Source organism: Electrophorus electricus, chromosome 1 (genome assembly GCF_041902795.1).
Source record: "Electrophorus electricus isolate QZ-2024a chromosome 1, ASM4190279v1, whole genome shotgun sequence".
Taxonomy (NCBI): domain Eukaryota; kingdom Metazoa; phylum Chordata; class Actinopteri; order Gymnotiformes; family Gymnotidae; genus Electrophorus; species Electrophorus electricus.
Window position 1 is genome coordinate 29,517,050 of NC_137497.1, and position 12,228 is coordinate 29,529,277.

The window sequence follows — 12,228 nt, forward strand, 5'->3', positions numbered from 1 at the left end:
AGTAGGCCTAAGTAGGTTAGCTAGCTACTACTTCGAAACGATTTATGCGTTATCTATTAAACTGAGCAGACTGGAAAATACTAATAACTCCAGTGTGTATTTTAGGAGCAGTGGGCTTTTGTTTTGGGGATATCGGGTTTAGCTACGGCTACCGTATATAGCCGGCCAAACATCTAGCTAACACTGGAAGTTATTCAAAAAAAAAAAAAAAAAAAATATACGAAATAGATTAGAATTAGCAATAACAAAAAAAAAACTTATAACTGATAAATCTAGTGTATGACCCATCAAAATTGAATGTAAACATTTCAGCAAGAAGAGACTTAAGCTAAATGAGATTCATACATTTTATTTCACAGATTTAGCAACACACTTAAATGTACACGCTGTTCACTTTAATATATATAAGCACGGAATGATGCTTCAATATTTTAATATTTCCGTCGGTCCACTACAAAACATTTGGGTTAATTACTTGTCGCTAGACAAACGTCCATTCGTAAGTGCAGTGAGAAGTGAGACATCCATAGAAATAAAATTAAACAGCCTGCACACTGAATAGTAAAATGTTAATAACCATGTGCAGTTCCACTGCTGTATGACAGAACAATATATTCGGTTGGGTTGAGGGCTGTCAGCAGACGCGTACAGTTTAATTACAAGCACAAAACCGTTTAGTTTGATATAGCCTGTGTATCTATCTGTGTTATTGTCATTATATGACCTCATGTGTCACTGATGTCAAATGTTATTTATGAGTAAATGCCACGCAGCGAACATCCACTGCTCCCTCTGTCCTGAATATTAACACATGTGGCTTGCTCCCCTTTATCGTTACAGGACTGGTATCAAAGCTCAACTCTTACAGAGTCTACGAGCGGAGTCTTGTCGCTACACGGTCAGCCATGGTGCTGCCCCGCCCCGCCCTTGTTCTTTTGTTATTAGCATTAGCAGTGGTATTGTCATTTCTTGTGGATTTATACATTAGAATAGGCTTGGTTTTATACCTTCTCGGTTACTATTAGTTTTATTTACCGTATACTGTTAGCTTTCCTTTCTTTGGTTAGTCTTGTTTCTTCTCAGTTTATAATTTCTCCGCTATGGTCCCCATAACTCTCCCTTTCTGATTTCTACAATATATAAGACCGTGTACATGCAAATTTAGATAAAATAATACTTTGGGGGCGGGGAGCATATTATATTTACCATATTCTCTCCTCAATCAGAATAAATGTTAAGTGTTAAGTGTACTTTCACTATCTGACTAAAGAGATTCAGAACTCTTTAGATTCAGGAAAAAGGGGTGGTGGGTAGGGGTGGGCGGTACATGAAGCCACACCATCATTGCCAGTTCTTTTAAGAGATAAGAGGCAGTTAACTCAAGACAGCATGAATGGAGGTGGAGTTTTCTTGACAGGGATTGCAATTGCGTCATCATATGGAGGCAGCAGGACCTGTCGACAGAAAAAAAAGTATAAAAACATTCAGAGCAAAAATAACACACTTAGCTATTTAATTAACAAGTAAACAATACATCAAAAATCAACCAGCTCCTTGAGCAATGTATTGTAATGTGTCATAAAACAGCATGAAGAGGCACCGTATACAACATTGTTCCCAGTGACTAGTATGTTTCTGTACATTTCCTTACTCAAGATTAATCATCAGCGTTATGTAGTGGGAGTAGTCTGGCTTGCATGTAGTGGATACCAGTGGTATCTGGTTGCAGGCTCTCCAATGAAGTTTCCAATACAGTATCAACTCAGCCGAGGATTCCACTCCACAATTAGAAGACAAATGAGGTCTGGGGAGAGGTTGTAAAAGTCCTGTAGGTGCATGCTGCACCACTGCTCTAAGATCAGTCTGATCTGAGTCTTTTATTTTAACCAAACCATATAGCATAGTGTATAAAGCACTGCTCACTGCTTCCCAATATCTATATTTCTCATTTCTCCAGATCCACGGTGGTATAAATGACTCCAAAAGCACGGGGTCCTGGCCGCATATAATTCTCTCTACATCTGTAACACTGACATCAGCTGCTGATGGAAAGCACTGCCGCTGTGCTTTCTGCCGTAGATGATGTCCATAACAGAGCCACATTACTGCAGTATTTCACCCACCACACAACACCACCACCAATAACAAACACGAGCGAGAGCCCAGAGGCTGCAGGCCTAATGGAAGTGCCAGGACAGGGAGCGATGGTCCTAGCCAGCTCTCCTGGAAACTTTGATCATTGATGGCTTTAGCAGGGGTGCACAATAGCCTCGGCCCACTTCCTGCTTCCTCCCGCCCGCTGAAAGAGTTTAGTGGTACAGCGGGCCAGATGTGAGCGCCTCCTCACGTGGAGCACAGACCCCTCTCCTGTCTTGCCCTGTTTGAATCTAATTGAACTTTTGTCCATTTTAGTTGATTATTAAATTTACAAAATGGTTTTTATTTATTGTTTTCATTTCATATCTTTTATAACACTGGGGTTTTCTCCACTCCACATCTTTCTTCTTATACCTCTACTTTCCTGTTTCCTGTTTCCTTCTTCTTTACACAGGAACATGGAACCTCTACAACAAACAGTGCACACTATGTTCTTTAATAAGTATGGGTAAAAAACATTATCCAAATGCCCAAAATAAATATTGAAACCTGGAGTATAAAAGCTGATAGGGAGAGCTAGCTGGTAAAAAAAAAATTCAGAACTCTTGCGCTGATCTTCTTTCTTCCTTGTGAGAGAATAACCTGCTGTGTGAGCTTTTTTTTCACCCATATTACACACTATTAGGCTTAACATTTGCTTCAGAGATTGCTTTACCATATCTGCCAATGGTAAAAACAGAATCGAAGCTGGGAACCTCCATTCCATTGAAACGGGAAAGGAAGTGATTATAGCAGCAAAGCCTTTGCTGCTATATTACAGAGAGTATGACTTTGTAAATTGTACGCAATTTGGCACTTACATTTACATTTATGGCATTTAGCTGACGCTTTTATCCAAAGCGATTTACAATTCTGACTGAACACAACTTGAGCAATTGAGGGTTAAGGGCCTTGCTCAGGAGCCCAACAGTGGCAAGCTGGCTGTGGTTGAATAAAGCATGGCATGGACCAGGCTGGAGTAAAACAGCTTACTCCTAGCAGGCAAAGGGTGGGATCTGATGAAAACAAAGGATGGGGAAAAGAGTGGACATGTATAGAAATATAAGGACTATGCTAGGTGGGAAGGGCACTAATGATGGCAGGACTTTGAGTTCCATAAAACCAGGTAAGTCTTTATTCACATAATTTATTATCATAGCTGGGAAAAGATGAAGGCACAGAGAACAAATCTGAATACTTGGGAATGTGGAATTCAGTATGGGAATATGTTTTTGGTTTTACATTATAAAAAGGCACATAAAACTACCATAAAACGTTGCAAACGAAATGTGGCATAGGACACAGCCGGAGACCATTGAAGGCGGCAAACTCACTGTGGTGTCATTTGGGTTGGTGACATACACAAGCACCTCTGCAACTCTTCTGCTGCTTACATACCTGTAGCAGCTCCAAACACACAGCGTGAGATATGCCTGGACAAACATAATATAGCAACATTATAACTGAGCAAGGAAGGAAACTACCATCATAGTATTTAGTGATAGTAGTTATTCCCATCCACAGTAAATAATAATACAATAAAAGCAGAATCTGTATGGTTAATAGGGAGTCAACACTGAGGTTATGTTTTTCATTCTAAAAAATGAGATTTGTTTTTTACATTTTGCTTCTTTCCTGTTTTTTATTTTATTTTATCCTGAACCTGTGACAATCTACCGCTGTGGCACTCTGTCAATGACTTAAAAGGATGTCATATAGAGATCCAACAGAGTCAATAGAGATCCATAATGGAACATAACCAATTACTACAGACACAAACTCCCAGAAGTCTTAAAACTACACCTGTTATGAACTAAGACTAGATAGTTAATAGCTAATGTTTGTACTGGTTACCTTAAAAGCTAAGATGCAGGTGATGAAGAGGAGGACGATAAGGACCAGACACTCATTGTTCATGGACATGACCTCTTCTCTATAGGGGAAGTTTCCAGGCTGTGACAGATGGGGATGCATTAATTACTTATCCCAACAAACTGTGTTAAACAAAAATGCACTACACATACAAACAATGACGAACAATATTATGCTGTGGTATAATAAGATTCACTTCCTGATGTGGATATGAACACTAAATTAATTAAATTAATATGAATTTGTGTTTGGCTTGTACAACTGATGAAGAAGGACTTTTATCTGGAACATGCTGTTTCTTTACTACATCCTTGTCCTCTCTCTCTCTCTCTCTCTCTCTCTCATATATATATATATACACACACACACACACACACACACACACACACACACACACACAGAGCAAATCCTCATCCATTATTTCAGTTTTACTGTATTATACCATATACTGTATTACTTGGAAGAGATCAACTTTACATTGGCGAAACCAAGCTTGCTGATCGTTTTTTGGCAAGGCATTTTAATACTAATGGACATTGCATCAATGACATATCTGTTTGCAGCCAGTTGTTGATATGGCAGCAATACATTTTTGGAAAGTCTAAGAAAAAAACTGATCCACACTCTCAAAACTACAGAACTGCATGCAATGAATGTTGTAGTTTAAACATATACTTCTTCATATATAAACTGGCTCCTCCTACTACTAATTCAGCAGCACTTTGCTTGCACAGCAAATGGAGGATCTCTGTCCAAAACATCATTGTGTACTTAACTACAATCTCTACATCTATGTATGTGTGTGTGTGTGTGTGTGTGTATGCATTCTTGCATGAGTGTATTTGTGTTTATGTATTTATGTTTTCATACATTTTAAATCATATGTAATTACACCAAAAGAAAAAAAGGAATGTTCATTTATGCATTTACTCTTTGGATATACCCATTAAGGTCAATCAGGCATTTCCAACTATGGTGGCTTAACCTGGTTGGCCAAATTTAGGATTAGGATTAGTGACATATGTACAGTAGACCATCCTTTATGGTTGTGTTGATTTGACAGTAACTGTAGGGGTAATTTCCTCTCCCATTCTCCTGTCACTCACCAGCTGCTGCAGATAGTCTTGGATGGTGTTGGGATAGACCACGATGCTCACCGCCACCAGGGAATTCAGAGCAAAATCAAAGACTTGGTAGGAAAAGAATGGAATGATCCAAGTAGCACGTAGCTGAATAAGGAGAGATATCATGAACATTAGAAACACAATTTATAATGAGCTACTCTAATATGGAGAGTTTCACAACAGTATGTCTACTAGCTACACATGGTAAACTTTGATGTTGTTATATGTTATATTTTAATTTATTTCCCTGTGAAAAACTGTAGTGAACCTCACCTTGTAAGCTCCATACGTTGCCATGCCACATATCACTATCATGACTAAAGAGATTGCAGAAGCAATGCACATATCTAGACAGAAAAGAAAAATTACCTTTAACATTAGCGATTTAGATTTTCAGAAACAGTCATTTTTTTGTGGTACCCATTCATTCAAGTGTTATTTTTACATATATTTACAAAATGCTGTTGCTGTCCTTGATTTGTGCAGACTGAGGCTATTGTTTAACATACTGATGTTATTTTTTAAAAATGAACATTTTTTTAAGATTAGTTTTTTTTCTTTAAGCTCAAACAGCACCATCTAATGTTCATGAATGTAAGATTTCTATCAGACTCAGTAGAGTCCCTGTTGCTGTAACCCTAAAACATTGGGGGCTGAAAGAAATCTCTCTCTTATTTAAGATGATCTTAAAACTATGATGATTTTGGGAAAAGGAGCCTCGTTTATGTGTCAGATTCATGTCACATAAGTGGAACAACAGGTCTTAAACATACAAGCCCTGTATAAGGTCTTATATGTTTAAGAACCATAAACTAAGCCTCACTTAGTACCTCACTTAGTTTATAACTTGGTAGGCTCTAGACCCTATAGACCAACTTCAAGTCAATAGCATGAGTCACCATTAAGTGCAAGATTTAACAAGGTGTCATGATTCATCCTCCATAGCGTCCTATCTCCATGGTTTCCCTGTCTCATGTCTGTTTTACTTCTGTGTTTCATTATCTACCCATCATTTGTAGAACCTGTGTCTTGTTAATTCTTATTAGTACATGTAATTAAACCTCGTCTTATTCCCTGTTTGTTTGCCGGTCATTGTTAACCCATGCCTTGTTTGTGTTGGCTCTGCATAGCTGTTCGATCTAGCCTCTGTGTTTTCACGTTGCCTGTAATTTTGTTTTCTGTTGTGTTCCTTATTGTAGGCTTTTACCACTTCTGTTATTGTGTGCTTATTTGTCTCTTGTTTACTGTGTATTCCTGGACTCTCCATATTGGCTCACTGACCCTGGACCGTTCTATGACTCTGATTATGGATTTTCCCCTAATAAATCACGCTCTGCTCAGCGTATATGTCCGCCTCCTAACAGATCATGGTTACACAAGGAAATGCCCTGTCCCCGCTGCTGTTCTGTATAGGCCTGAACCCCCTCAGTGAGATCATCACCAAGATTGGCTACGAATACCAGCTACGTAATGGAGCAACTATCAGCCACCTCCTGTACATATATGACATCACGCTGTATGCCAGAAGTGCCATCAACTCACTAATTCAACACACCAGAATATACAGTAACGACATCTGAATGTCATTCCGATTGGATAAGTGTGCTAATATGGTTACAAGGAGAGGGAAGGTGGCTAGAGAGAGGGGATCACACTTCCAGAAGGTAATATAACAGATCTTGAGGGCAGCTAAAAGTACCTTGGAATCCCACAGGCAAATGGGAATCATGAAGGAGCCACATGGAAAGCAGCTACAGCCAAATACCAACAAAGAGTGAGGCAAGTCCTGCGCAGTCAGCTGAATGGGAGAAACAAGATCCAAGCTATCAACTCCTGTGCCCTGCTAGTCATCAGATACCCTGCTGGCATAATAAACTGGCCTAAGGAGGCGAGAGAAGCCACTGACATCAAGACGAGGAAACTCCTCGCAATGCACGGAGGGTTTCATCCCAAATCCAGCACTCTGAGACTGAGTTAACTTACACTAAGATTAACGAGGGGGGCTGAGTGAGCTGAATTGTATTCACAATGAGGCTTATATAACTTCTGCAATCTGTCCCAATATGACCCACACAGTAACACAAGCACTTAATTATAACACTCCCACTTCAAGCACCTTGTCCACCGAGGATTACCACGTTCAAGTTCATTGGCACCAAAGGTTTTTCTATGACTGCCTATCATTTACAATTAGTCAGGTATTGTTGCAATAATGTAGGCAGGCACCAACACATTATTTCCTCAAAAGAGCCTTGTTTATTCATCACAAACGGGTCAGAGAATGGTTTAGAAGTTGTGCTTTGATGAGATTGTCTTACTGGCATCGTCCATGACATCAAGATCATTGGCCAGCTCAGCGCTGGTCAGGTGATACTGGTTTGGGTCACTTAGTGCAGTGAGGAGGATGAGGAGGACCACAGAGTTGATGAGCTACAGACACAAATAACAGGACATTTCATCAATACTGTCATACAGACAAATGCATTGCACAGCCTAGTCAAAAACACACATACTCTGTACAGACAATGTAATGATGTGAATATATACAGCACAGTCCCAACACTTTATAAACTGCTGACACTGTAAATACCTAAATTAAGCAGTTGAGTCCTACTTACTAGAACCTCCCAGCTGCTCGATTTTCTAAATTTCTATAATCTTATTTGAGACTGTTCAATCGAGTTTCCAACCTTACCCTTGTGCTGAAATGGCTCTTCTCTATACTCTTAACGATCTTATTCTGTACTCTGACTCTGGTTCTGCTGTTATTCTGCTACTGTTTGACCTCACTGCAGCCTTTGACATAGTTAATCATAATATTTTAATTTCATTTTTTAATTTCAAATATCTTTCCTGGTTCAAATCATATCTTACTGATAGATGTCAATTTGTCTGTATAGAGAGGAATAAATCTGACATTTTTCCTGTTAATCAGGGTATTCTCCTGTTAATCATGGTGTTCCCCAAGGATCTGTTCTTGGCCCCCTTCGTTATATCCTCTATATTCTACCCCTTGGTGACATCATCCGACATCACAACCTTAAATTTCACTGTTATACTGATGACACTCAAATTTACGTGAACATTAAACCTTCAGAGGAAATGCCACGTCACACTGACTTCTTGTGTCAGGGATCTTAATTCTTGCCTACATACGAACTTTCTTTCTGCCCCTTGGTGACATCACCTGTCGTCACAACCTTAAATTTCACTGTTATGCTGAAGACACTCAAATTTACATGAACATTAAACCTTCAGAGGAATTGCCACATGTCACACTGACCTCTTGTATCAGGGATCTTAATTCCTGGCTACATATGAACTTTCTACAGTTAAATACCTGTAAGACTGAATTTTTGATTATAGGTGTCAAATCCATCATTTCCTCATTCTCCAACCCTACACTGATTGTCAGTGACACTCCTGTTAGTCCCTCCTCCATGGCATGTAAACTCGATGTCCTTTTTGCCCCTGGTTTGTCTTTTGAACCACAGATTAAATTGCAATATTGTCTGCCTTCGCCAGATGTTGTCTCTTAAAGATTTTGAGACTATTTCATGCATTCATTACCTATTGATTAGATTACTGTAATTCACTCTCTTATGATTTACCCTTCAAATCTCTTCACCTCCTTCAGTGCGTACAAGATGCAACAGACAGAGTTCTGGTCCCCACTAAGAAATCTGAGCACATCACTCCTATTCTTCAATGGTTACACTGGCTACTCATAGACAAACGTGTTCAATATAAAGTTCATTGGGTTTTGTGAAAGGTGCTACATAAATCCAAAATATTAGTAGTATTCTGCGGACACATTTTAAAGTTTAGTACTCAAGCACATTCCTGCTATTATATTTTATTCTCTTTTTTATGCTTCCAATATTGTGATACTATGAGGAATATTTTAGATAATCTATATTTACTCTAGCATTCCTGCTGGCATTGCTATCTGCAGTGACAAAGTTGTCCCAGCAGGAGGAACAGAATAGCTTCATTATCAGGGGCTAAGGTGCATTTCTTTACAGTCACAACACTCTACCTGATGGAAACCTGGTGGAAGCCATCAACAGGCTATGAGCTAGCTGTTCTAACTCAGATGTACACACGCCAATACCTGAAACACCTTGAGTAGTGTGCCATGATTCATCTACACAAGCACACACACACACACACACACACACACACACACACACTTATCCTATTTAAGAGACTTCAGCAGAGTGACACTAATAGAGATAGTCTTTTAAAAGAAGTCACTAATCTTTAAAGCCGCAGGAGCTGGCAGAACAGTCTGGACATCCTGATGCTCTCAGCAGTAGATCTAATAGCCTGTGTCTCCATGCCTATATAATGCCTATAACTATATGGGCTACTACATTTCCTATTGCCTCAGCAAAACCAGAGTTGAAATCTGAGAAAAGGAAATGTGTTTCAAAAATAAATTTTCCTTCTCCAGCATATCCAAATAAATTCGGAGATGTGGGAAGGTGGAATCTTCTCCCTTCTTCAACCACTCAAGTCTCTTCACTTTACTTGACAGGGAAATTGTACCAGATTTAGACGTAATTGGAACTCTTGATGTCTGAACTAGTGGAGACTACGGACGTTACAGTGTCTGTACACTTCAGGAGCTATATAAGAAATACGCATTATGCATTAGTAATATAGCAACCAATAGAGTAAAGAATATCAGTCAAACACCAAGGGCAATCAGAATTTTGTTTATGTAAACCTTTTAAGATTTAATTAAAGTCTAAATCACTGTTGCAGGCTATGGGTATTAACTATAATTTATGACAGAAAGTTAAAACGACATAAGATCAACTGTTCTCAAAATAACCCCTAGTTCATGCCATTGTGATGTTTGAAAACAGTGGGTTTGTAGAGACTCCTCTTTATGAAGTAAAATTATGATCTGGCAGGAGTTACAATGAATGTAATGGAAAATACTGGACTAATCAAGACAGAATCAGCCAGATCCTGTTACACAGAGAATCAGGCAAACAGACTGAGGGAAGCCAGTGAATAATGGATGAAAGGAGTAGTGTTATGTTCTCGCTGCTCTTCTCATAGTCTGTTGTGACTAAACAACAACAGCAAAAAACATTAATTTATACAAGTAAAGTGGGGCGCTTATGACGGACCTGTATTAGTGTGACAGTCAATAACTCTTTTAATTCGAAGTCAGAAATAACATAACATTTAGCATTTGGGAATCGGGAGCCATAAATGTATTGCGCTGTTATTATTAATAACGTAAAATATAACGCGAAACCAAGCAGAGGTCGTGACTGTCTACAAACAACATAAATAAGCTATATCATTTTTTTCGTGTGGTCGGTTGTTCTTTCATTCTTATGCTCTGGATGGATCTGAAGCGATATCCCATTATGTGACTTAAAAATTCGGACACTTTTTTTTTTTGTCCTGAAATGCATAATCATGGCTGTAAAACATTTCGGCTTCTAAGCTATTTTATGACATTTTTATGTTCATAGTGTACTTAGTCCTGTTATCCTTAAAATGCATCAAACCTGGCACAGACTTAAAAAAACGGTGACCATCTGGTTGTATCTGAGCAGAACTCTTACCATGTACCAGATTCCGAGTATGATGGTCCCGGTTCGAACATGACAGCAGAGACAACAGCGAGTCGAGTGGAGTCGTTCCCACGGAAAAATCATCTTTCAGTCTTTTCACATACACCTTTATTCGAGACGAAGAAAAACTGCCTGCGAGTAAAAGAATAGTCTTTCAAGGTTTATATGCTGAAGGAAAGGTCCTCTGAAGATAGGATATTACTGCGAATGACAGTGGGTAATACAGGGTGACATACGTCCCACGTGACCAACATGGGATTCCACCAGGATCGGCGGAGTCATTGATGTAACGCGCTGATTCGAGAATGCCGCTTCAGTCGCTAAAAATGTCATTCGCTTCGAGGATATCGAAGACTAAAATACTACCATATTTAAGCTGTAACCTCATTTAAATATATACATCAAATTGCGAGCATTTTTGAAGACATGCATCGCGACTGTCCCAGGTGGTGGACTGAGCTGAGACACTGGCTATCTTCAAATGAAGAATGAAGACTCACGTCTTCACTGAGTCTCTTAGTACTTCAAGGTACATTAATAAACCTGTCGTGCAAAAACTCAGAACACTCAGCAGGCAGAGAGAGTCAGCGTCCAGTGTCGTAGATAAAAATTAGTAGATGATCTTTATCGACACCTACGATTTATACAACAAAGGAGTCGCCTGGAGAACAACGAAAAACTTAAGTCTGGGGTCTTCTTTTATCCTTATTCTTATCTCCTGGAAATGTGCCATCTTCCAACTGTGGTGCTCTCTCTTATCTTCTTATCTTCCATTGCACACCCCTCCCGCTCTTCTGGAGTGCTTGAGGAAAACCACCATTGTTAACTAACATCTTCTTAACCATCACTTTTCTCATAAACATTGTTTCCGATCCACGCTGTGGGTAGTGTTTTTAAAATTAGACCAAGGCCATATTACAGCACCTAGGCCTGGTAGCTTTAATGTCTATTCCTTAGACACTTTTAACTTATTCAGCTTTAATGTATGTTCAGATATGGCTTCATGAGGTGCGTCGAAACGTAAACTCTAACGTGTTGCTAGTCATCTCACAAATGTAAGCAAACTATACATTACAAGAATGAGAACCATCCTAGACCTTACAAGGATGAAAAAAATCAACCAAAATATTTATTGTATTCTTTATCACTTTAGCCAGGGCTAAAGACTAATAGTATTCTTGACACTAATGCTAACACGAAGATATGTTTTGCATAGACTACGAAGTACTTTCTACGTGTCACTCTGGAGAAGCGCGACTGCAATATGATGTTCATTTAAATGTAGATTATTTAGTTTTGTAGCCTAAAAGTTCGTTATGTGCTTGCAAATATTGCAATAATATAAAGCCCTACTTAAACGCCGTATTTGCTATCAGTAAATTAATATTCCCTTAGCCTACTTGCAATGGCCTTTTATAACATTTCAATGGCAATAGTACGGAATCCAGCTTTTTTTGTAGCCTACGAACTGAAATATGCAGACTGCACATTACCGT

General features: G+C 39.0%; 1 protein-coding gene across 1 annotated transcript; it reads right to left on the reverse strand.

Annotated features, from left to right (window-relative positions):
* Positions 1-329: 329 nt before the first annotated feature.
* LOC113576054 (lysosomal-associated transmembrane protein 4B) lies at positions 330-10,948 on the reverse strand. The gene is made up of 7 exons (XM_027007950.3): positions 10,724-10,948; positions 7,451-7,562; positions 5,406-5,479; positions 5,115-5,237; positions 3,991-4,089; positions 3,471-3,569; positions 330-1,454 (listed from the first exon to the last, which is right to left on the reverse strand). Exons 1-7 carry the CDS (start codon positions 10,814-10,816, stop codon positions 1,380-1,382), a joined length of 675 nt encoding a protein of 224 aa, XP_026863751.1. The 5' UTR covers positions 10,817-10,948; the 3' UTR covers positions 330-1,379.
* Between the last annotated feature and the right edge of the window lie 1,280 nt (positions 10,949-12,228).

Coding starts and splice junctions, on each gene's coding strand:
- LOC113576054 (XM_027007950.3), bottom strand. CDS start 10,816: ATGATTTTTCCGTGGGAACGACTCCACTCGACTCGCTGTTGTCTCTGC. Junction 5,480..7,450: donor TGATGTCATGGACGATGCCA/GTAAGACAATCT, acceptor TTTTCTGTCTAG/ATATGTGCATTGCTTCTGCA. Junction 4,090..5,114: donor AAGACTATCTGCAGCAGCTG/GTGAGTGACAGG, acceptor CATCTGTCACAG/CCTGGAAACTTCCCCTATAG.